The 22,684-nt window shown below is 42.8% G+C and overlaps 2 protein-coding genes across 9 annotated transcripts in view; one reads left to right on the top strand and one right to left on the bottom strand.

Annotated features, from left to right (window-relative positions):
- Positions 1-22,684, bottom strand: part of LOC101270167 (zinc finger MYM-type protein 5) — a 42,118-nt gene that overhangs the window by 18,002 nt on the left and 1,432 nt on the right. For 4 of the 8 annotated variants that reach the window (XR_007473172.1, XM_033409457.2, XM_033409455.2 and 1 more), the window contains exons 2-5: positions 20,940-21,003; positions 14,020-14,088; positions 6,835-7,324; positions 6,503-6,596 (exon numbers count right to left, since the gene is read on the bottom strand). Coding sequence is in view for 6 of the 8 variants with exons in the window: in XM_033409457.2 (XP_033265348.1) it covers positions 6,503-6,596; positions 6,835-7,324; positions 14,020-14,088; positions 20,940-21,003 (717 nt within the window). In the remaining 2 variants the exon portion in view is untranslated. Of the gene's footprint in view, positions 1-4,394; positions 4,585-6,495; positions 6,597-6,834; positions 7,325-8,017; positions 8,169-14,019; positions 14,089-14,893; positions 15,296-20,939; positions 21,004-22,684 lie in introns of those variants that run through there. The other 4 variants (XR_007473173.1, XM_033409456.2, XM_049701258.1 and 1 more) reach the window with 4 other exon arrangements.
- Positions 15,331-21,670, top strand: LOC125961966 (basic proline-rich protein-like). The gene is made up of 2 exons (XM_049701265.1): positions 15,331-16,034; positions 16,318-21,670. The coding sequence occupies exons 1-2, from the start codon at positions 15,521-15,523 to the stop codon at positions 16,320-16,322; spliced, it is 519 nt and encodes a 172-aa protein (XP_049557222.1). The 5' UTR covers positions 15,331-15,520; the 3' UTR covers positions 16,323-21,670.

Genomic DNA, 22,684 nt, shown 5'->3' with positions numbered 1-22,684 from the left:
TCTAAGTCTGAGTATTTTCTTTGATGAAATTTTGCTGTTTACATAAAGATACATGATGGCTGAAGAACTTTCACTGAAATACAGTCTACCCTAGAGGTTAATGAAAAGATTAAATGACTCAAAGGTCCATTCTAATGGACATGATCTTATTTTCATAAGATATTACACAGTTTTATTTGTACTTTATGCAGAGCCATAATTTTATAGGATAAAATTTGAACCCTTAAGCCCTAGATTCAAATATAACTCAACTCCAGAAATCCTCATCTTGCTCTTATTTTTTTTTCTTTTTTCTGTGCTGGAAATCCTTCATTCTATAGAAGTGGGAAGCACACAGCAACTAAAGTAAGATACTCTGGGGGAGCTCTGACTCTAAATAATAACAACAATTACAATAGTAATACAATGGTCACCATATTATTCTGTAAGTCTTCTGGTAAAATTGGTTAATTTTACAAAAGCTGACAGCAAGCAAAAACAAAATTTAGGGTTAATACTAAAATTAGACAGCTTTCACTATGCTACATCCAACTTAAACAAAGAGTGAAAAGAGCAACAACAAGAAGACAGTCCTGGGGCTTCCCTGGTGGTGCAGTGGTTAAGAATCTGCCTGCCATTGCAGGGGACACGGGTTCCAGCCCTGGTCCGGGAGGATCCCACATGCTGCGGAGGAACTAGGCCAGTGTGCCACAACTGCTTAGCCTGCACTATAGAGCCCATGAGCCACAACTACTGAGCCCACACGCCACAACTACTGAAGCCTGTGCCCGTGCTCCGCAACAAGAGAGGCCACCGCAATGAGAAGCCCGTGCACCGCAACGAAGAGCAGCCCCCGCTCACTGCAACTAGAGAAAGCCCGCGGGCAGCAACGAAGACCCAACGCAGCCAAAAATAAATAAATAAATAAATAAATAAATAAATAAAAGAAGACACTCCTTTTTGACAAGTGACTCCACCTTTCAGAAAGCTTCAGACACATCTTCACCATCACTCTTTACCTGACAGCTCTGTAGACCCTCTTTTTAGAATTCTGGGCCAAATGGTATTATTTAAAGGATAGGGCCTCCCTGGTGGCGCGGTGGTTAAGAATCCACCTGCCAATGCAGGGGACGTGGGTTCGAGCCCTGGTCCGGGAAGATCTCACATGCCGTGGAGCAACTAAGCCCGTGCGCCACAACTACTGAGCCTGAGCTCTAGAGCCTGCGAGCCACAACTCGAGTCCCACACGCCTAGAGCCCATGCTCTACAATAAGAGAAGCCACCACAATGAGAAGCCTGCGCACAGCAACGAAGACCCAACTCAGCCATAAATAAATAAATAGATTTATTTAAAAGAAAATAATAATAAAATAAATAAATAAAGGATATAATTCTGTAACTTTTTTCCCCCGAAATAGAACTTTAGAGAACCCAGGAACACTGTAAATTCATCCACACTTCAAAGATAACAGAAATTCATTGCCACAGCACAAACAAAATAGTTTAAATGTAGTTAAGAACGTCTTCATATATATGAATGAATGTCAGGGGAGTCCTTTAATGCTTTTTGTCTGTTACTTTTTAAAATCATTGATACCTCACGGCATGAGAAAATTATCACTGTAATATAAAATACAGTTTTGAATTAATGAGATAAAAGGATGACAAGAATAAAAATACATCCAAGAGCAGTCAAAACTACTTTCGAACAACTTTTGCTAGTCTCAATTATGTCCACAATTTGAGTGGAGCAACAGTATAGCATCTAACTACAGTATGATTTTTTACAGTTAAGTATCAGTCTATGTGCTATGCTTTTAAATTGATCCACTTCATCATTCAATACACAACTTCAATTTACTCCAGAAGGTGAAAAACGGTCAAGGCTGAAACATAAAAGAAATACATGGCAAGCCTTCTGGTTTTAACTTCACTTAAGAGCTTATATGTACATAAGATGTAATTCATGCTTGTAAAAATATACATGTAAAATTTAGGAAATAATTACAAAATAAAAAATAAGTGAAAAAAAATAAGAGTGAAAGAAACAAATCAATTACACTGCAATAAAAAATTTTAAAAAGAAGAGTGAAAGAAACAGAGATCCAAAAGAATGATTTTCAATGGACATTATTTCAAGTCTTCAACATGATCTTCAACCGCTTTTAAGCTTAACACATCACTCAATACAGAAATCACAAGTTTTTTATATTATTTTTCAGGTTTCACTCAATTAATAAACAAAAGATGTACACAGTAATAAGTAGATGACAAACATAAATGAACAAATTCATAAAAAGTCTGCAAAAGTATTTTTAAAAGTTCAATGATCATTAAGAGGATATCACCTCTAAATGATCAGTTTAGCAAACATTAATAATACTCCTACCCCTGAGGAGAGCTTACAATATTATAACAACAAAAAAAAAACACCATAATTTTTTGGTGAGGACCATTCTGTATTAACCATGAAAAGCTTTAAAAATATGTTGACATCTGACTTGGCAATTTCACCTACAGAAACTTTTCACTAGAAAATATGTGTGACAAACTTAGAGATATTCACGAGAAACCTGTTTATAACTGCAAAGACTAAGACACAAGCTATTAAATAAATTATGAACATAAAAAGCTTACTATATTTGACATAAGCGAATACGCTAAATGATGAAATGTCAAATGCTTCCCCTCCACCCCAGGTCAAGAACAAGACAACAGAAGGCGCTTTCACTGCTGAGTGCCTGGGGTTCAATCCCTGGTTAGGGAACCAAGATCTTGCAAGCTGCGAGGCATGGTCAACAAAAAAAAGAACAAGACAAGACTTTATACTCCGATCACTTCTATTCAACATTACATAAGAAATAAAAGGGGATCTGCCAGGCCAAACTATTTCCATAATAAAACTAAGATTATGTGCCTTTTTCATCGTGTTGGCATCTGCACTAATGGGGCAGAAGCAATGATGTTAGGTAAAGCTGCTGGCAGTGGAACCAAACTGTACTAGTAAAATTTTCTTCACTATCAGGCACTTGCACAAAAGAAAGAGAAAGTAGCACCTGTGCTTCCTACTGTTCTTCCAACAACAACTGGCCAACACAGTGCTGGTGCTGTAACTGCCTGGAGTCAGCGCCAGCCCCCATGTGAAGGCGGAGCCCACAAGACTGCCCTCACTTTACATGCCACCTGGCCTTCTGCCAACTGGCTGCAAACGTGGGAGGTTCCTAAGGCCCCTTCAGATTTGATAATTTGCTAGAATGAGTCAGAGAACTCAAGAAAACTCTACACTTATGATCAGTTTTATTTAAAGGATACAAATCAGGACCAGCCAAATGAAGAGACATACGGGGTGAGGAAGGGTCCCAATGCCAGAGCTTCTGTGCCCTCTCTCTGAGGAAGCGGGTAGCGTCACCCACCCGGCACAGATGAGTTTTTACTGGGTTTCATCGTGTGGGTGTGACTGGTGGGATTATTCGCTGCGTGTGACTGGACTCAATCTCCAGCCTCTCTCTCCTCCATGAAGGCTGGGCTGGCTCAAAGGCCCAACACTCAAATCACACGGTTGGTCTTTCTGGTGACCCTCAGCCTTAATCATTAGTTATTAGGAATCTGGTAAATTTCAAGGATTTATTCTCTCTCCCAAGAACCAGGGACAAAGGCCAGTGAAATTATTTATTATGCAACAGAAGTCCTTAGTGAAAAGGTAAAAATTAGTATTAATTTTACTAAATTTCAGCCTCTGACTACATCTTAATACTCTGTATGATGAACAGGGAAGCATCCAGAAGCCACTTCTGTTTCATACCAAAGAACAATGAGAAAGAGTGGAAAAGCACTTGTAAAATTGTTGCACTGCAAGCTGAACTAGCCTTAAAGGAATGACAAAACAAACTGGTTATTGACATTTTCTTAAAATAAGCCTTTCACTTCAAAAAAATAACAGTGTTTGTTGCCAGTGAGAAAATTTGAGCTTTCGAGTGAAAATCAGAGTCTTTGAAAACCTGCATCCACCACTGCTAGCGTGACAGCTTTCTAAGGTGTCAACATTTAGAAGACCTAGGTAACTCAGTGAATCAACACTTTCCAAATAATTAAAGCACAACGTTACCAAATCATACAAAGGTAAAATTCATTCAAAGATAAATGAATTTTAATGTAATAAAGCATGAAAAGTTCATTATATAGTTTCAGATTCCACACTGTAAGAACTTTTAAGAAACTACCACTTATCAAGTTTTGGTGCTGTGTCAAAAGGAAAAGGAAAAAACTATCCATAATTAACTAAAAAGGCTACTAAAATATTGTTCCATTCTACAGCCACGTATGTATGTGAGGCCAGATTTTCTTCTTATACTTCAAACAAAAGAAGATATTGCAACACATTCAATGTAGAACTAAATTTGAGGAGCTAGATATACCTTGCTGTTTTCTATCAAGCCAGACTTCCAAAAAATTTGTGGGGCTTTCCTGGTGGCGCAGTGGTTGAGAATCTGCCTGCTAATGCAGGGGACACGGGTTCAAGCCCTGGTCTGGGAAGATCTCATATGCCGCGGAGCAACTAGGCCAGTGAGCCACAACTACTGAGCCTGCACGTCTGGAGCCTGTGCTCTGCAACAAGAGAGGCCATGATAGTGAGAGGCCCGCGCACCGCGATGAAGAGTGGCCCCCGCTCAATGCAACTAGAGAAAGCCCTCACACAGAAACGAAGACCCAACACAGCCAAAAATAAATAAATAAATAAAATTTTAAAAATAAAATGCTTTATAAAAAAATTAAAAAAAAATATTTCTGTAACTGTAACACATCACTTTTCACTAAATTTCTTTAGTGAAAGTAGTTATCTTTCATTAAAAATATGTCACATAATAATTTTGTTAAATGAATAAATACCTTTTAAATTTATGTTTTAATTTCTAATATGATAACAGATTAAAAACAAAACAAAAAACTTTGGGATCCTCAATCACTTCCAAGAGTGAAACTGAGACCAAAAAGTTTGAGAACTGTCCTATAGAAATTAATAAACAATACAAACGAAGACATTTAGTGTGTAGAGTTTCAATAGTAAAAAATGAAAAGCCATACAAATGCTTAAAAAGTAGAGGAATAAATATCTCAGACAAAGGAATATTTTATAGCCACTGAAACCTCTACTTTTAAAATGACATAACAGGGGCTTCCCTGGTGGCGCAGTGGTTGAGAGTCCGCCTGCCGATGCAGGGGACGCGGGTTCGTGCCCCGGTCCGGGAAGATCCCACATGCTGCGGAGCGGCTGGGCCCGTGAGCCATGGCTGCTGAGCCTGCGTGTCCAGAGCCTGTGCTCCGCAACGGGAGAGGCCACAACAGTGAGAGGCCCGCATACCGCAAATAAATAAATAAAATAAAATTTAGATTAAATAAATCAAGAGAACACAAAACTAAATACAATATGCTCTAAATTCTATTTTTAGAACCACAGAGGCACAAGACTGAAAGCAAACAAAACAACATTTTAAGTTGTCAGTCACTTCTACTTAGTAAGGTAGGTGACAGATACTATTTTCTTATTTCTAACTATGATTTCCTTCAAACGTTCTGTAATATTCTCATAACCAGAGAAAAAGATTAATTAAAAAAAATTTTTTAAGAAAAAAAATACTAGCATTCCATTAAAACAACCAGTGATTCGGTTCTTAGTTCTAATTACTTTCCAGTCCTTTCCTAAAATTCTAAGTTGGTCAATAGCTAAAAGCACTAAAATGACCCAAAACAAACAAACACAAACAAAAAACAAACAAAAACCTGAAAAAACAAACAGCACACCAGGTCATGAAAAATCCACAAAAAAGATTTGCTAAATTTTAAATAACTTTCATTATATTTTACCAGAACACAACTGGCCTCATAAGAGTCTTTAAAATACAGATATCTGATTTGGGACTTTCCTGGCGGTCCACTGGTTAAGACTCAATGCTTCCACTGCAGGGGTTCAATCCCTGGTCAGGGAACTAAGATCCTGTATGCCACGTGGTGCGGCCAAAAAATAGGGGAAAAAAACAAGTCTCTGATTTAAAGGTAAGAAAGTTTTCTAAATTTAAAATTAAGCAACTAATAAAATGCTGATTTAAAACCAAAAATCAGAGACAAGCAGTCTAAAAGTAAACACTTGAAAAGCAAAAATTGAAAGGTCAGATTATGTAATTACAAATTAAATAAAATTTAATTGTTATGTAATATTACTTTAATCCTTTAGTTCACTATCCATCTTTTTATTCTATGACTCTTACATTAAAATAAAGATGCTAGTAAACAAAGATGGAGGTAGTAGTTATGGGAGTTTTCAATTAAAACACTTCACATATAAATCACATTGGGTAAAATAGAGTAAACTGCACAGTTTTATTTAGCAAAAAATTCTATTTTAATATGAAAGTTGACAAAAAATATTTCACATATAGAATAAAATAGATATAGGTACTAAAAGTAACAGCCAAAAGTTTATTTACTTAGGGTGGAAAGAAAATATTTAGTATCACTTACTGCTTACCAGGATTGTGATGAGCTGTAAATCCTCCGTTCTGAAAAACGTCTCCTGCCACATTCATTCTACCAGGATTAAAAGGTCCTACTGCAGTCTTGGTCTGTGAAGTTAAAGACGGGGTGTATGTTTGCATATTAACACCAAAGTTACTCGACTGCAGTCCGTTAGCGACATCTCCCAAGCTGGTATTCTATAGTGATGTTATATTTGTAATCATTAAGTTCATATCTCGCCCATCATTCAGAGCTTAATACCTCTTTCTAAGGTTGTAACATTAGTAATATGAATTTCAGAGTCGATTCTGTAGTGATAACACCATTACCCATTCCAGCATTTACCTTACTTCTTGAAAGACTGGAAGTGGAGAAATCCAAATCTTTGGTTCTGTTTTTACTTCCAGGAAGTGCCCATTCAATAAAACTAGAAGAAATTGTCTTTTCCTTTCCATTTGTTTCCATGTCCTCTTCATCATCAATGACAATTGTCTCACTTATACTTCCCTTCTGAGAAGCCAAACCTCTTGAGGAAGGAAGAATTATGGAATAATTTCCTTGTAGCTTTTCATTTCTTGATGCAGCAAATATAAAATTTCTCTGATCAGCTATTATTGGAGCAGAACTTGAAGGAGGTTGTATAGATTCAATAAATACAACATCATCATCATCATCCTCTGCTGACGAGTTTCTAGATCTATTAACTAAAGGACTAGCTGGGTCACCAAATGCCATGTCCATGAAACTAGTTGCCATGGCTTTACTCCCTAATAAAACAGGAGTCTGTTCAGTCAAGTCTAATCCTCCCGCTGAACATTTATCTATGCCAAAGAACCTATAACAGAGAGAGAAGAGAAAAAAAAGTTCTAGTGTACTATGATCATTGCATTTTATTGCAATTAAATAGCACAAGTGAAATTTTAAATTATTTTATGTGATTTTATCTAAGTCCTTCCTTGAAACAGAAAATTGTTCAAAATAATTCCATCAATTACCAATAACTCAGGGTCCAAAAACAATCATTATACTAAATATACTTTTATCTACTAAAATGACTATGATATTGTCCAAACTCTATTTCCCTAGGGTCTTCTGTCATTGTTTTTCAAATTCTCTGCTTCCAACATTAAACCTTTCTGAATCTTTTTTTTTTTTGTCCTTGTTGAGGAATCACCAGACACTATGCTATAGGTTTTTTATACAAAATTCTGAAAAACCCATGATGTAGATATAATTCAATTCATTTTACAGATTAGGAAACGAATCTGGGTAAGGCCAAATAGGACTCAAACTCAGGGCTCTAACTCTAGGCTCCAAATTCTTAGCCACTTTGTTTTATTCAGCAAACACCTCTGTGTACCTACTATGCACTAGAGAATGACAAACGAAAGGATCCAGCAGAGACATAGTTGGAAGAATCTGGAGAAGTGACCGACCAATGAAGCACAGCTCTGAAAGCAGATGAGAGAAGAGGAAGAGGAGGATGCGTGCACAGCTGGTAGTGAAACTGATCATGAACAAAAGTCACCTTTATCTCAAAAGCGAGAGGGGAAAAGGTAAGTGTATGGCTGTCCCTTGGTGTCCACGGAGGGACTGGTCCCAGGATATCCATGGATGCTCAAGTCCCACAGTTAGCCCTCCGAATCCAAGGTTCCATATCCACAGATTCAACCAACCCTGGATCGTGCAGTACTATAGTATTTACTGAAAAAGATCTATGTGTAAGTGGATCCGTGCAGTCCAAACCCATGCTGTTCAAGGTTTTGTCCAGTTGTAATTAGAACGTATGTAAGTATGTAGAAATAATAGATGGAAAGCTGAGGTAAGTTTATACATCCTGGCTTCAATTTTCTTAGAAGCTCAAGACAGTGAAGGAGGTAGGATCTGTATGGGTGTTGAATAATAAAGAAAAGTCACTCATACAGCAGTCATCATTCAATTTTAAACATCTCATATTGAAATATACTAAGTAGCATTCTATTCTAAAATTTTCCCAACTAATTTTAAGTGATAGTACTTACAGTCATACATTCTGTAATGTTTATTCTTAATAGGCGCTATGCCGTTAAATATAGCAATTCAGTAAATGCTTATAAAGGTGAGGCAGGAACTATTCTTTTTCCCATTTTACCCATCAGGAAACTAAGACTCAGAAGATAAGAAGATAAGTAATCCACCTGGCCCGCCCAAGTCTCCACTGCTGGAAAGGGTAGAGTCAGGACTCAAATCCAAGAAATCTGACTCTATAATCTATTTCACAGCCACTACATTATATGCAATTACTGTATACAATTTTTTAAAAAATTACTTGTTTTATTAAGATGAGTGAATTCATTAAAACAAAATCAACATTCAAATAACTCTAGTTCAAAGATAAATAACAAATCTAAGGAACCAGTTTAAAAGGGTTATAAAGGAAATACAAAAATTAGGATCATGGTTAACACTCATCCAGTAAGCTTATTATGTGGTTGATTTTCAGAGAAAAGAGGCAATAATTCAGCCTAAACTGAATTATGAAATGTAAGAGCTGTTATATACGAATTCTCTCTGTCCTTTCTGTATTTGAATAAACCTAGAACAAAAAAGAACAATTTCTGGAAAAGAGCTATAGCTGACTCCACAGTACCCTCTGGTGGCTGTTAGGCCCTATTTTAATCTTCCCAAAGGAAATAACAGAAAGAGCATTCTTTATGCTCAGCTCATTGTAGTCATCTATTTCTGATAAAAGATTTAAGTATTCACCTATTTTCAAATTCCAGATTGTAAAAAAATTAAAACCTAACCCTAACCACTATCAGAAGTCATTGTGTATATAATTTAACCATCAAACACTTTCTTAATTCCATAAACGTAAGACTACAAAAAAGTTTTAACCATTTCTATAACATTATCTAAAAAGAGAAAAAGTTATAGTTTAGCTGAGACACTGAGCCAATTACCTCACTTCATTGAGTTTTACTTTTCTTTTTTTTTTTTTTTAAGATGTTAGGGGGTAGGAGTTTTTTAATTAATTAATTTATTTTTGCTGTGTTGGGTCTACATTTCTGTGCGTGGGCTTTCTCTAGTTGTGGCAAGCAGGGGCCACTCTTCGTCGCGGTGCGCGGGCCTCTCACTATCGCAGCCTCTCTTGTTGCGGAGCACAGGCTCCAGACGCGCAGGCTCAGTAGTTGTGGCTCACGGGCCTAGTTGCTCCGCGGCATGTGGGATCCTCCCAGACCAGGGCTCGAACCCGTGTCCCCTGCATTAGCAGGCAGATTCTCAACCACTGCGCCACCAGGGAAGCCCGAGTTTTACTTTTCTAAACTATAAACTGCAAATGGGGATAAAAAGGACTCTGAGGTTTTAATTGTGATAAGTGAACTTGCAAGTCCCTAATCTCTCTGCCTGGACATATTACAGAGTGCAAAAAATGTTAAATCCCTCTCCACTGAGAGGGTATTCAGACAAATACTTTGCCTACACCTTAGGATTTCAACAAATGTCTAGTTAATCTTAAATATTTACCTACTCTTCCTGGGGTATCTTATTCATCTACAACTATTTAATGTTTAATCGATCTTCATTTTGATGCAATGAAAATTAATATAAAATCAAAGGAAAATCCACACAGAGAAGTGCAGAATCTAATGGGCGTTCCCTGGTGGCCTAGTGGTTAGGATTCCAGGCTTTCATTGCTGTGGCCCACGGTTCAATCCCTGGTCGGGAAACTGGGATCTCACAAGCCTCGCAGTGCAGCCAAAAAAAAAGTTGTCCTAAGAACAGAAAGTTAGGCTGAAACCCCAGCAAGACTCTTAAATGCAAACTATCTCTAGGTTATGGGTAACAACCCTGCAAAGTTAAGAAAGTATTTAATTAGGGGTAAAAACAAGAGTTAACAGTAAAACAAAGACACAAATAAGGGTAGTTTGCCCTATTGTGTTTACTTTTAGTAACATCTCATAGCAGTTTTTATTTCCTAAAGGTTGCTACAATTATCTTTTTTTTCAAAAATTATGGTAAAATATATACAACATAAAATGCCATTTTAATCATTTTTAAGAGTGCAGTTCAGTGTTAGTTTTTTAAATATGTTTTTTTTTTTTTGCGGTACGCGGGCCTCTCACTGTTGTGGCCTCTCCCGTTGCAGAGCACAGGCTCCGGACGCGCAGGCCCGGCGGCCATGGCTCACGGGCCCAGCCGCTCCGCGGCATGTGGGATCTTCCCGGACCGAGGCACAAACCCGTGTCCCCTGCATTGGCAGGCAGACTCTCAACCACTGCGCCACCAGGGAAGCCCCTTAAATATGGTTTTTTAAAGTTGTAAAAATTTCTGCTGAATTCTTAAGATATAACTGAGTATCATGAATTTTCCTGAGATCACCTTCTATTAAAAAAAAAACCAATTGAATAATTTAGTAGCCATTCAATATTCAATTATGTTTGTGTACAATTAAGTAAAACTTACATATTAAAATGAATCAGTTAAAAAAACAGCTGCTAAAATAGAAATGGTGAGATATTAATATGACAAGATTAGTATGTGATGAGAACGGTAAACTAACCTGCTCATGAGTCTTCAAATGTTAAAATCACCAAGAAAGTATTTTCAATTATTTAATTATTGCTTCAAAGGTTTATTTTTTGGCCACCTATAAGCACACCTATATTTTTGCGGCTCTATAAAAGATAAAGGATGCATGCTACAACAACCTGTTGAACACTAATGAGTTTTATGACATGTTCTACAGCACCTCTGGACTTAATATTGTCACAGAACAGATCTTTCTTAATATTAAAATATTTATATATTTACCTAAAAATAACATCAATTCCAAAGCAAGCTTCATGATAGTGAGTATATACTACAAGCATTCCCATTTAAAATCAGAAACAAAATAAAAATGTATGATGATTCTGGAGGTTTTACTCACAAATGTAATGAAACAGGAAAACAGAAAAATCAAATGAACAGTTATGACAAACAGCAAGAGAATTACTTAAGTGTCTAAATACAAAACTACTATCTAGAAATCAATAGCCTAGTAGGGATTAAGACTGTAGACTGATCACACACAACTAACTTCAATCCCTTCTAAAACCTCCATAACAACAGTAAAGTTCCTACTGACAAGGAAAAGAAAAACAAAAAGAAACAAAAGGAACAAAATTTGATAAGCTAAAGAGCAGGTGGATAAGCAGTTAACCAACTCTGCTGAGATAGCCAAACTCTAAAATTGTGATGGAAAAGGCTGAGAAATATCCTGACTTATGCTCAGAATCTTCACGAGACTCAAAGCCTATAGCTCCAGATATCACGGGACTAAGGAGCAGGTGGCTAAAACAGGAGGATGTGAAATCCCAAATCTCTTCCCTCCCTCTATTTTGGTGATGACAGGTCCTTCCCCACCCTGGCCCAAGTTCTAGACTTTTATTCTTTGGAGAGAATAGAACATAAGGTCTTTGTCTCAGGTTCACCAGACACTGGTGAATGCTTCAATAGCATGCATATGAAATGCCCCCTCTCTCACTTGATTTCCAGAGAGCTGGCATCCAGACTTCTATCTTGCAAGCAGCAGACTATTATTCCCTGGAAAACTTCTTTCTCAGAAACACTCCTTTCTGTGGAATTAGGAACACGAAAAAAGGAAAGACCTAAAAATAACGACTTTAAAGATTCTCCATCAACTGGCCAAAAAAGAACCATCCTACAGTGAAGCTCCAAGCTGAAAGTTCCATTCACTCTTCCAATCTATTCTCCATTTCCCAATTCTTAATCATGAGTAGACCTGTCAAGAACTATGAACTATCTGGAAAAAGCTTCTAATAAGAAAATTAGTTGTTAAAAGAGAGAAAAAAAAAAAAACACAAAGGAAAGAAGAAAAGGCAGGAAAAAGAAAACGTAAAATGAAAACCCACAAACTATTAGTACTCTAGACAGACACATGACAAGCAAAGACCATATAAAACTAATATTTCTAGTATAAAAAAGAGCTTTTGGAAATGAAAAGCTTAGCAGAAATGGAAAACTCAGTAAGATAAAGCAGAAGAAATATCAGGAAACAAAACAAAGATAAGAATTGCAGCCACCATTAACTGTGTGTGTGTGTGTGTGTGTGTGTGTGTGTGTATGTGTGTGTCCCACATAACTTATGGGCTAGGCGGCGATTTACAATCTTCATAGCAATCGGGAAGACAGACACAATTTACTCACTTATAAAATGTGCATAATAAAAATGTATTTAATTGAATAAGATGTGCATCTATAAAGATGCATTTATTGACTCTTACTTAGTTTGCACTTGCCAAAGTAGTAAGAGAGCAGAGATGTGAACCCCAATTTGGCTGGCACTAAACCTAGTCCTTTGCACACTGCGCTCAACTACGCTAGGAACACACTGCTGAGAAAGTGGCTTTTCTAAGTGGTAATACCTGAGTCAGTGACTTGATCTCCCGCCAGTCTTTAAGTCCCCGCTAGTTCCCTTTCCCTATGAAGGTCCCTCATAGCTCTAGCATCCTACCCACATCCCTTCATCTCACAAAACTATCAAGTAACGTGAAATATCAGCACTTCAGATACCCGATGAACATTACCCAGTTGAAACAATATCCATTCCTAAAAGCTGTCTAACTAATGAAGTGTGCTGCGACGCCTAACAGCCTACGTGCAAAGCCAAGTTTGTCAAGGATTTACAAGGGCAGAGGGAAGGCAGAAACACTACTATGAGAGATGCACTAATCACAGGTTTCTTTTTGATGACCAGTGGAAAACTGATCCAAAAGGACAAAATAGGCAGAACCTAAGACTATACAGAATCCCAGATAATACATGGAGAATCAGATTTAGAAAAAAAACACATCATTTTCAGACTCTTAATAAAATTATTGATTCAGGCAAGGATTGGTGTTAAAGCCATTAACTGAACAGCTGACAGAGCACTGGGCATTTTATTGCACCAAAGTGAACAGCACATAGGTTACTTCTTAGTAACAAGGAAACAACACATTAACTTCATAATGGAGGCTGTCACTACCAATTCCGTGGTCAATCTCAGAATCACGGCTAGGGTGAGAACTAGATTATCTCCTCTTTTTTTTTTTTAAAGACTATCTCCTGACTTGACCCTGGCTAGAGAGCTGCCAGGGTGCGTAAACACAAATAAATCTTTCTCAAAGAGACGACAAACTCACACAGAAGTATCGCCTCCGTCGACCTAACAACAGTACATTCAGTAGTTTTTCTTAATCCAGCGATGAAGAAAAAAATTATTTCTATCCATAAGAAGGCCAAAAAAAACCCCAAAGCTAACCAGAAAGCATTAAAAACGGAGCTACCTTTAACTCTTGTTTTAGAACCCTAGAGAATACAAGCGGTGTAAAATGTCAGCGCCCGCTCCCAGTGCGTTCCCAGGGTTCAGCCTGGCCTGGCTCTGGCGACAGGGCCCGCCCCAGAAACCCGCTGAAGGTAAGAGAAAGAAAGGCAAGCGCCACAGAGGCGCACCCTGGCGCGGCGCTCACGGTACTGGACAGAAACGCGGGGACAACTACTCACAGAGGCGGCGCGGTCCTCCTCAGCTTCAGACAAACGTCCACCAGACTGGCCTGAAGGCGATTCCTGGTCCTAGAACGAAGAATGACAAATGATTTAGTGCTAGCCAACCTGGACGCAGCACCGGCTCGTAACCACCAGCGAGACGGAGCAAAGGGACAAGAGGTCAAGGCGTCTCGGCGCTCTCCCCCCCTCCCCCAACGCAATGCCGCCGAGACGCCAGGTACAAACAGCAAGGCCCCGCCACGACCACAAGAGACTACACGGTCCCTATGAACAACAGGAGGGAGGTGGAGGGCGAGCGCAATCTGGACGCCAGCGGGGAATCCTAGCCCCCGATGCTGCCCACCCTCCGCCGTCCCCGTCGCGCCCGGACCCACTCGCGGGCAACTCGCGTCGCCGCGGGGCGGAAACCCCCGCACTGGCCCGGAGCCCGAGACCTGCCCGCTCCGCGTCCGCCATTAGAAACTCGCCCAGATAAACTGTGACGAGAAGACGCGGCGCGCCGCGGCCCCGGCGGCAGAGGAGGGGACCGGCGCGGGGTTTCCGCGCCCTCGCCGCCAAACTTGGGGACCTCGCGCCGTCGCCGCCGCCAGGACGGTGCGAGCGCTGCCCCGAGCACCCACGGAGGCGCCCCTCCCCCCCGCCGCCGGCCCCCGCCCCGGGCGGCCCCGAGCGACCCCACCCGCCGGCGGCCGCCTCACCCGGCCCTCGCGGCCGCGCCAGCACCCCCGCAGCCCGCGGGCCGCCCGCCAAGGCGCCTGGGACATCAGCGGAGCCGCCGGCAGCCCGAGACGCCGACGCGCTAGCGGCAACGGCGGCCGCGCCGCGGGGCGCCTGTCCCGCGTCAGTGGGAGGCTCCGGGGGCCGCCCTCACCCATCTCCGCCTCCCGGCGCCTCCGCCTCCGCCTCCGGAGGCTGCGCCGCTCCCGGCCAACCCCACTGTCGGCGGTTCTGGGCTGGAGCCTAGGCGGAGACAAGCCTCACCCGGTTCTGGCTGCGGCTTCGCGGAACGAACCTCCCCGCCCCCAGGCCCCGCGCCTTGGGCAACAAGCGCAACTCCGCTCCGTCCAGTCCCGGCTTTAGCGCTGGTGAGGAGGCGGACGCTGCGACTGCAGCGTCGCGGCGCGGCCCGGAAGGCCCCGCCCCCCACGCCCTCATTGGGGGCAGGGGAGGGCGGGCCGGGCGGCTCGGGCCCGCCCATTGGCTGCGCCCACCTGCCTCCAGGACCCCCCTGGAGGGGGTGGTCCGACGCCCCGTCCATCAGGCGCAGGCCACACCCCTGCACCTCTATTCCACCCCCACCTCCTCCTTCCCGGCTCCACCCCGGCCCGACCCGTGAGAGTCGGGTCGCAGACGCGCGTGCCCGCTGCACCTGCCTCGGCTTGGCCCCAGGCGGCCCGAGGGCCTGAGCCGGGCCGCCTGCCCCCGCAGCGTCTGCCCCCGCAGCGTCTGCCCCCGCTGCGTCTGCGAGGGACGCCGCCCGAGGATCGCAGCGGCCTCGATGTCCCCCACCCCCTCCCTGTCCAGTGTCTGGGAGCCCCGTGAGGGCCGAGCGGGCAGGGGCTGCGGTGACGCGGGCGGGAGCCGGGGGCCGAGAGGCCGGCGGCGGGGGTGCCCGCGCGCTCCGAAGGCTGGAAGCGCTCTCCCTCGCCTCAGCCTGGTGGGGAGGCGTCCCTCGCTCCCGTCATGGCTGCGAGAGGAGACGACGTCCTCCATCTTGTCGGGGCCGCGGGCGGAACTCGGGGCAACTCCGACTCGTCCCGGCCCGGGCTGGGTCCCGCCGCCCGGACGCGAGGACAGCGCCCTCTGCCGGCTCCACACCTGGCCCCGGCCGGCGCGACGGGGCCCGGCCCGGATGCCGCTCCCGCCCCCGCCAGCCAAGATGGAGGCGGCTGCGGGTCCACGAGCGGGGCGCCCGCCTGTCGGAAGGGCTGGGCCGGCCCCCGAGCCTCTGCCCTCGTCGGCGCCCAGGCGGACGAGGCCCCGGGCCGGCTCCGCGGCGGGAGGGAGCGCAGGTGCGGACCGGGCTGGGCCGGGTCGGGCGAGCTCCGACCAAGGAGCCACCTGGGCGGCGGGTCTCTGCTTTTGTTCGTCGTCTACCACCTATGTCCCGGGCGCACATCACGGGCTGTGCGGGTCCCGAGGTGTCACGTAGGAGGTGAGCGGGGAGGCGGCCCTGGCGGCAGTCGGTGGGACTGCAGCCGACACTGTTGGTTTTAATAGAAGTTGGTGAAACACCGTATGACCATGATTTCTGGAAATACGGCTAACATGATTTTCCTTCTTTTTTAAAAACAGATTGAGCCCCCTTTGATTATTTCTTCTGGAGACTGGTAAAGGCACGGGTTTACTGAGTGACAGACACAGATCAACGAAGACAAAAGCACTGTTAATGGATTGATGAGAGTCCCGTGTAATCTTAAGTCCTGTGGTACTTACTGTACCGTCAAGACCATCTTGATTCAGAAAATGCAGAAACACCCTTCATGATAAAACCACTCAACTAACTAGGAAGAGAAGGAAACTACCACCACAGAATAAAAGTCATGTATGAAAAACCTCAGCTAACATCATTCTCAATGGTAAAGGACTGAAAGCTTTTCCTCTAGGAACGGGAACAAGGCAAGCATGCCACTTTCACCACTACTATTAAACATAGTACTGGAAGTTCTAACCAGAGCAATTAGGTAAGAAAAAGAAAGGAAAGATATCCAAATTGAAAAGGAAGAAGTAAAATGATCTCTCTTTGCAGATCATATAATCTTACATACACAAAACCCTAAAGACTCCAGAAAAAAAGCTTTTAGAACTAACAAATGGGGACTTGCCTGGTGGTCCAGTGGTAAAGGATCCACCTTACAATGCACGGATCGCGGGTTCCATCCCTGGTCAGGGAACTAAGATCCCACATACCGAGGGGCAACTACGCCTGCATGCCACAACTACTGAGCTTGTGCACCTCAACTAGAGAGCCTGTGTGCCACAAACTACATGTGCCTTGGAGCCTGCAGGCCACAACTAGAGAGAAGCCCGCGCCCCACAATGAAGAGCCTGCATGCGGCAACAAAAGATGCTGCATGCCTCAACAAAGATCCCACGTGCCGCAACTAAGACCCAATGCAGCCAAAAATAAATAATTTTTTAAAAAACTAATAAATGAATTCAGCAGAGTAACAGAATACGAACTCAAACCCCAAAAATCAGTTGCATTTCTGTACACTAACAGTGAACAACCTGTAAAGGATATTAAGAAAACAATTCCAGGGAATTCCCTGGCAGTCCAGTGGTTAGAACTTGACGCTTTCACTGTGGTCGCCTGGGTTCAATCCTGGGTCGGGGAACTAAGATCCCGCAAGTGGCACGGTGCAGCCAAAACAACAACAACAAAAAAATAATTCCATTTACAGTAGAATCAAAAAGAATAAAATACCTAACGAACATAATCAAGTAGATGAAAGACTCATACAATGAAAACTACAAAACATTGCTGAAGTAAATTTAAAAAGACATAAATAAATAGACATCCTATGGTCACGGATTGGAAGACTTAATATTGTTAAGATGTCAGTGTTACCCAAAGCAATCTGTAGATTTAATGCAATCTTTATCAAAATCTCAGTGACATTTTTACAGAAATAGAAAAATCCATTCTGAAATTCATATGGAGTCTCAAGGGACTCCAAAGTGTCAAAACAATCTTGGAAAAGAAGAAAGCTGGATGACTGACACTTCCTGACTTCAAAACTTACTATAAAAGTTCAGTAACCAGACTTCCCTGGTGGCGCAGTGGTTAAGAACCCACCTGCCAATGCAGGGGACACGGGTTCGAGCCCTGGTCCGGGAAGATCCCACATGCCACGGAGCAACTAAGCCCGTGCGCCACAACTACTGAGCCTGTGCTCTAGAGCCCGAGAGCCACAACTACTGAGACCCGCATGCCTAGAGCCTGTGCTCTGCAGCAAGAGAAACCACCGCAATGAGAAGCCCGTGCACCGCAATGAAGAGTAACCCCCGCTCTCTGCAACTAGAGAAAGCCTGCGTGCAGCAATGAAAGATATTGCATGCCTCAACGAAGATCCAACATGCTGCAACTAAGACCCGACGCAGCCAAAAATAAATAAAAAAATTTTTAGAAATGACACAAATGAACCTATCTATGAAGGAGAAATAGAATCACAGACATAGAGAACAGACTGGTGGTTGCCAAGGGGGAGGGGGTTGAGGGAGGGATAGAGTGGGAGGTTGGTGTTAACAGATGTAAGCTTTTATATATAGAATGGATAAACAAAAAGGTCCTACTGTATAGCACAGAGAACTATATTCCATATCCTGTGATAAACCATAATGGAAAAGAATATTTAAAAAAACATATATATGTATAACTGAATCACCTTACTGTACAGAGTAATTAACAAAACATTGTAAATCAACATACTTCAATTAAAAAAACAAACAGAAAACAGTGTGACACTGGCACAAAGTTAGACATATAGAACAATGCAACAGAATCCAGAATCCAGAAATAAACTCAGTCATACATTGTCAATGATTTTTGACAAGGGTGCCAAGACCATTCAATGACAAAAGAAGAGTGTTTACAATAAATGGTGCTGGGAAAACCAGATATTCACATGCAGAAAAATGAAGCTAGACCATTACCCAACAACACATAGAAAATTAGCTCAAAATGGATCAAAACCTAAATGTAAGAGCTAAAACTTAGAAAACAACATTGTGTAAAAGCTTCACAATATTGATTTGGCAATCATTTCTTGGATATGACACCAAAAACACAGGTAACAAAAGATAAAGCAAACTGGACTTCATGAAAATTAAATTTGGGGGGCATCAAAACACACTATCAACAGAGTAAAAAGGCAACTCACAGAAAGAGAGAAAATATTTGCAAATCATGTATCTGTGAGGGATTAATATCCAGAATATATAGAGAACTCCTGAAACTCAGTAGCAAAAAGCAGCCCAATTATAAACTGGCAAAGGACATAAATAGACATTTCTCCAAAGAAGATATACAAGTTGCCAATAGCACATGACAGGATGCTCAATATCAGTAATCACTAGAGCACAGTAAATCAAAACTACAAGGAAGAATGTCAGGGTTCAATTTCTGATTCCACATCTAAGGCACTTGGAAGTTGCCACTTTGTCCTAAAAACAAATGAAAAGCTAAATAGACCGAAAAATCGACAACTCTACCAGGATCCATAAGTGAGTTGAGGACACAAGGCAAACCACATCCCTCAGGACTGGAGGAACAGACCGTCCAACACAGGGAGCCCTGGTTGGCCTGAGCAAGACCGGGAGTGGAACTGCCCATGGGAACCAGTGCTATGGTCGGAAAACCTGAAGAGTGGCTGGAGGCTCAGTGTGGATAATTTTTTTTTAATATTTATTTATTTTTATTTTTGGCTGCGTGGACTCTCTAGTTGTGGCGCACGGGCTTAGTTGCCTAGCAACATGTGGGATCTTAGTTCCCCGAAAGAACCTGTGTCCCCTGTGTTGGAAGGCAGCTTCTTAACCACTGGACCACCAGGGAAGTCCCTCAGTGTGGATAATTTTGAGAGTTAAAAAGCTGAAGAGGACCCAGTCGGGGAAGGGGGTGGGCACAGTTCTGTGAGTTTTACATCCAGGAGCTTGACCAGGTTCTTACAGTAAATATCAGGAAAAATCCCTTCTTGCTTCCTGCAGTGGGCAGGGAAAGGGAACTGTTTTGAAGCCAGAGCACACCGTTCTTTTTAACAACCTGCCCTCAGGAGAAACTATGTAACCAGAGCCTAACCTGACCTGGGGGAAGGGAAACACCCAGCTTCAGCCCCCTCTGGCCTCTCACCTGAGAGAAGGCAAATATCCAACTCCAGCCCACCCTGACCATCCTCTCCCGGGAAATGTGAAGAAATAAAACAACAGAAAACGCTTGTGAAGTTCACAGTTCCCAGTTCACAGGCTCCTTAAGACCAAGACCCAGTCATAGGGCTTTGGATGGCTTCCCCTCTCTCCCCACCTCATTACAAAGGGCCTAATCACAGCAGTTCCTTTCACCCAGCATATTATGTCTGGCAATCGAGACATATAAGGCATACCAAAAGGCAAAAGACAGGGGTAAGGACTTCCCTGATGGTCCAGTGGTTAAGACTCCGTGCTTCCAGACGTAGAGAATGAACTTGGGAAGGGTAAGCTAGGACGAACCAAGAGAGGGGCATGGACATATATACACTACCAAATGTAAAATAGCTAGTGGGAAGAAGCCGCATAGCACAGGGAGATCAGCTCTGTGCTTTGTGACCACATAGAGGGGTGGGATAGGGAGGGTGGGAGGGAGACGCAAGAGGGAGGAGATATGAGGATATATGTGTGTGTATAGCTGATTCACTTTGTTATAAAGCAGAAACTAGCACACCATTGTAAAGCAATTATACTCCAATAAAGATGTGGAAAAAAAAAAAAAGACTCCATGCTCCCAGTGGGGGCCGGGTTCAATCCCTAGTCAGGGGACTAGAACACACATGCCACAACTAAGATCCCGAGGGCCGCAACTAAGACCAGGCGCAGCCAAATAAATAAATATTGGGAAAAAAAAAAGGGGTAAAGAAGGGCATTAATAAGTCGATTTTCCAAGAAGACTTACAGCTCTTAACGTGTACATTCTTCCCAAGCTCATATGGGTAGATCACTTTCTGGGTCATTGAACACACCTTAAATTTAAAAGAATAGAAATTCTACAGTGTCTGATCTTAGACCACAGTGTAATTAACCTAGAATTAAATAACAGAAAGATAACTGGAAAAATCCCCAAACAAACAGGGACTAAACAACACACTTTTAGATAACATGAGTCAAAGAAGAAATCCCAAAAGAAACTAAAGTATTTTGAACTAAATGAAAATGGAAATACAACTTACCAAAATTTGTGGGATACAGTGAACGTAGTACTTAGAGTGAAATTTATAGCACTGAACGCATATGCTGGAAAAGAAGAAAGATCTACAATTAGTCAAAGAAATTTCCATCTAAGGAAACTAGAAAAAGAAAAGCACATTAAATAAAAAGTAAGCAGAAAACAAGAAATAAGAATTAGAGCAGAAACCAATTAAATTTGGGCATAACCTACTTGAAATAGACCAATTCCTTGAAAGACACAACCTGCCAAAACTCACACATGGAGAGACAGACAACCTGAATACTGTGTAATTAAAAAAAAAAAAACTTGAATAAAAAGTTTTTAAAAAGTACACATGAGCCAACTTTAAATGGGTCTCACTAACTGTAGTAGACTGAATAATGTCTCCCAAAGATATCAGTTTCTAATCCCTGCAGTCTGTAACTGTTTCTTTATACGGCAAAGGTTTGCAAATGTAATTGAATTAAGGGTCTTGAGTTAGGCAGATTATCGGAGAATCAGTGAGGGCCCTAAGTGCAGTCACATATATCCTTATACGAGGGATCCGTGTAAGATCTGACACACAGAGAGAAGAAAGCAACGTGACCATGGAGGTAAACGTTGGAATGCGGTGGCTCCAAGTGAAGGTGCGCAGTGCCCGCCAGAAGCTGGAAGTGGTAAGGAATGGGTTTGGGCCTGAACCTGCAGAGGGAACGCAGCCCCGCCAACACCTCGCGTTTGGCCCGGTTAAACTGATTTTGGACTTCTGTTATCCAAAACTATGAAATTATATATTTTTTAATTAAAAAGAACGCAATGATTATTCCCCCGTGTCTTTGGGTTGGAAACCCAGGTAGGACTTAGCTGAGTCCTCTGCTTCGGGGTCTCACGAGGCTACAGTTAGGGATCGGGGGCCGGGGAGGCTGCATTCTCACCTGTAGGCGTGACTGGGGAAGACCCCACTTCCAAGGTCATTCAGGCATTTACAGCATTCATTTTCCGAAGGCTGTCTGACTGAGGGCCCCAGCTTTTTGCTGGCTGTCAGCTAGAAGCTGTCTGGAAATCCTGGAGGTGGCCCACGAGTCCTGGGCATGTAGGTTCCCCCCAAATAAGCGCTCATTTCACTGAGCCAGCAAAGAGAATATCTCTGCAGTCTGCTAAGAGGGGTCCTTATATAATAATAATTAAGAGGGTAATATCCATCACCTCTGCCATGTGCCGCTGGTGAGGCTCGAGTCACACTAAAATCGTTTTCCACTAAAAAGCCCAGGCTCGGGGCTTCCCTGGTGGTGCAATGGTTGAGAGTCCGCCTGCCAATGCAGGGGACGTGGGTTCGTGCCCCGGTCCGGGAAGATCCCACATGCCGCGGAGCGGCTGGGCCCGTGAGCCGTGGCTGCTGAGCCTGCGCGTCCGGAGCCGCTGAGCCTGAGCGTCCGGAGCTCCGCAGCGGGAGAGGTCACAACAGTGAGAGGCCTGCATACCGCAAAAAAAAACACCACCACACACACTAAAAACCCCCCAAAAAACCCTCAGGCTCCCTGGAGAAATGACTGCATCAGGTGTGGGGCAGGAAATGTATCAGATGATCCTGGAACATCTTGTCATAACAGAGAGCAAGGAAACATGAAGGTTGACTCAGATCATAGCGAAAGGGCTTAGGAGCAAAGCTGAAATGACCAGGATGACACATTATGACCATCAATAAATGATAACTACAGAGGATTAAAACCATCATGTATGTTTTAATCCCTGAGTTAATCACATCCT

This window comes from Orcinus orca, chromosome 18, assembly GCF_937001465.1.
Source record: "Orcinus orca chromosome 18, mOrcOrc1.1, whole genome shotgun sequence".
Taxonomy (NCBI): domain Eukaryota; kingdom Metazoa; phylum Chordata; class Mammalia; order Artiodactyla; family Delphinidae; genus Orcinus; species Orcinus orca.
Note: the sequence above shows the minus strand (reverse complement) of the source record. Positions and strands in the feature narration are given on the sequence as shown.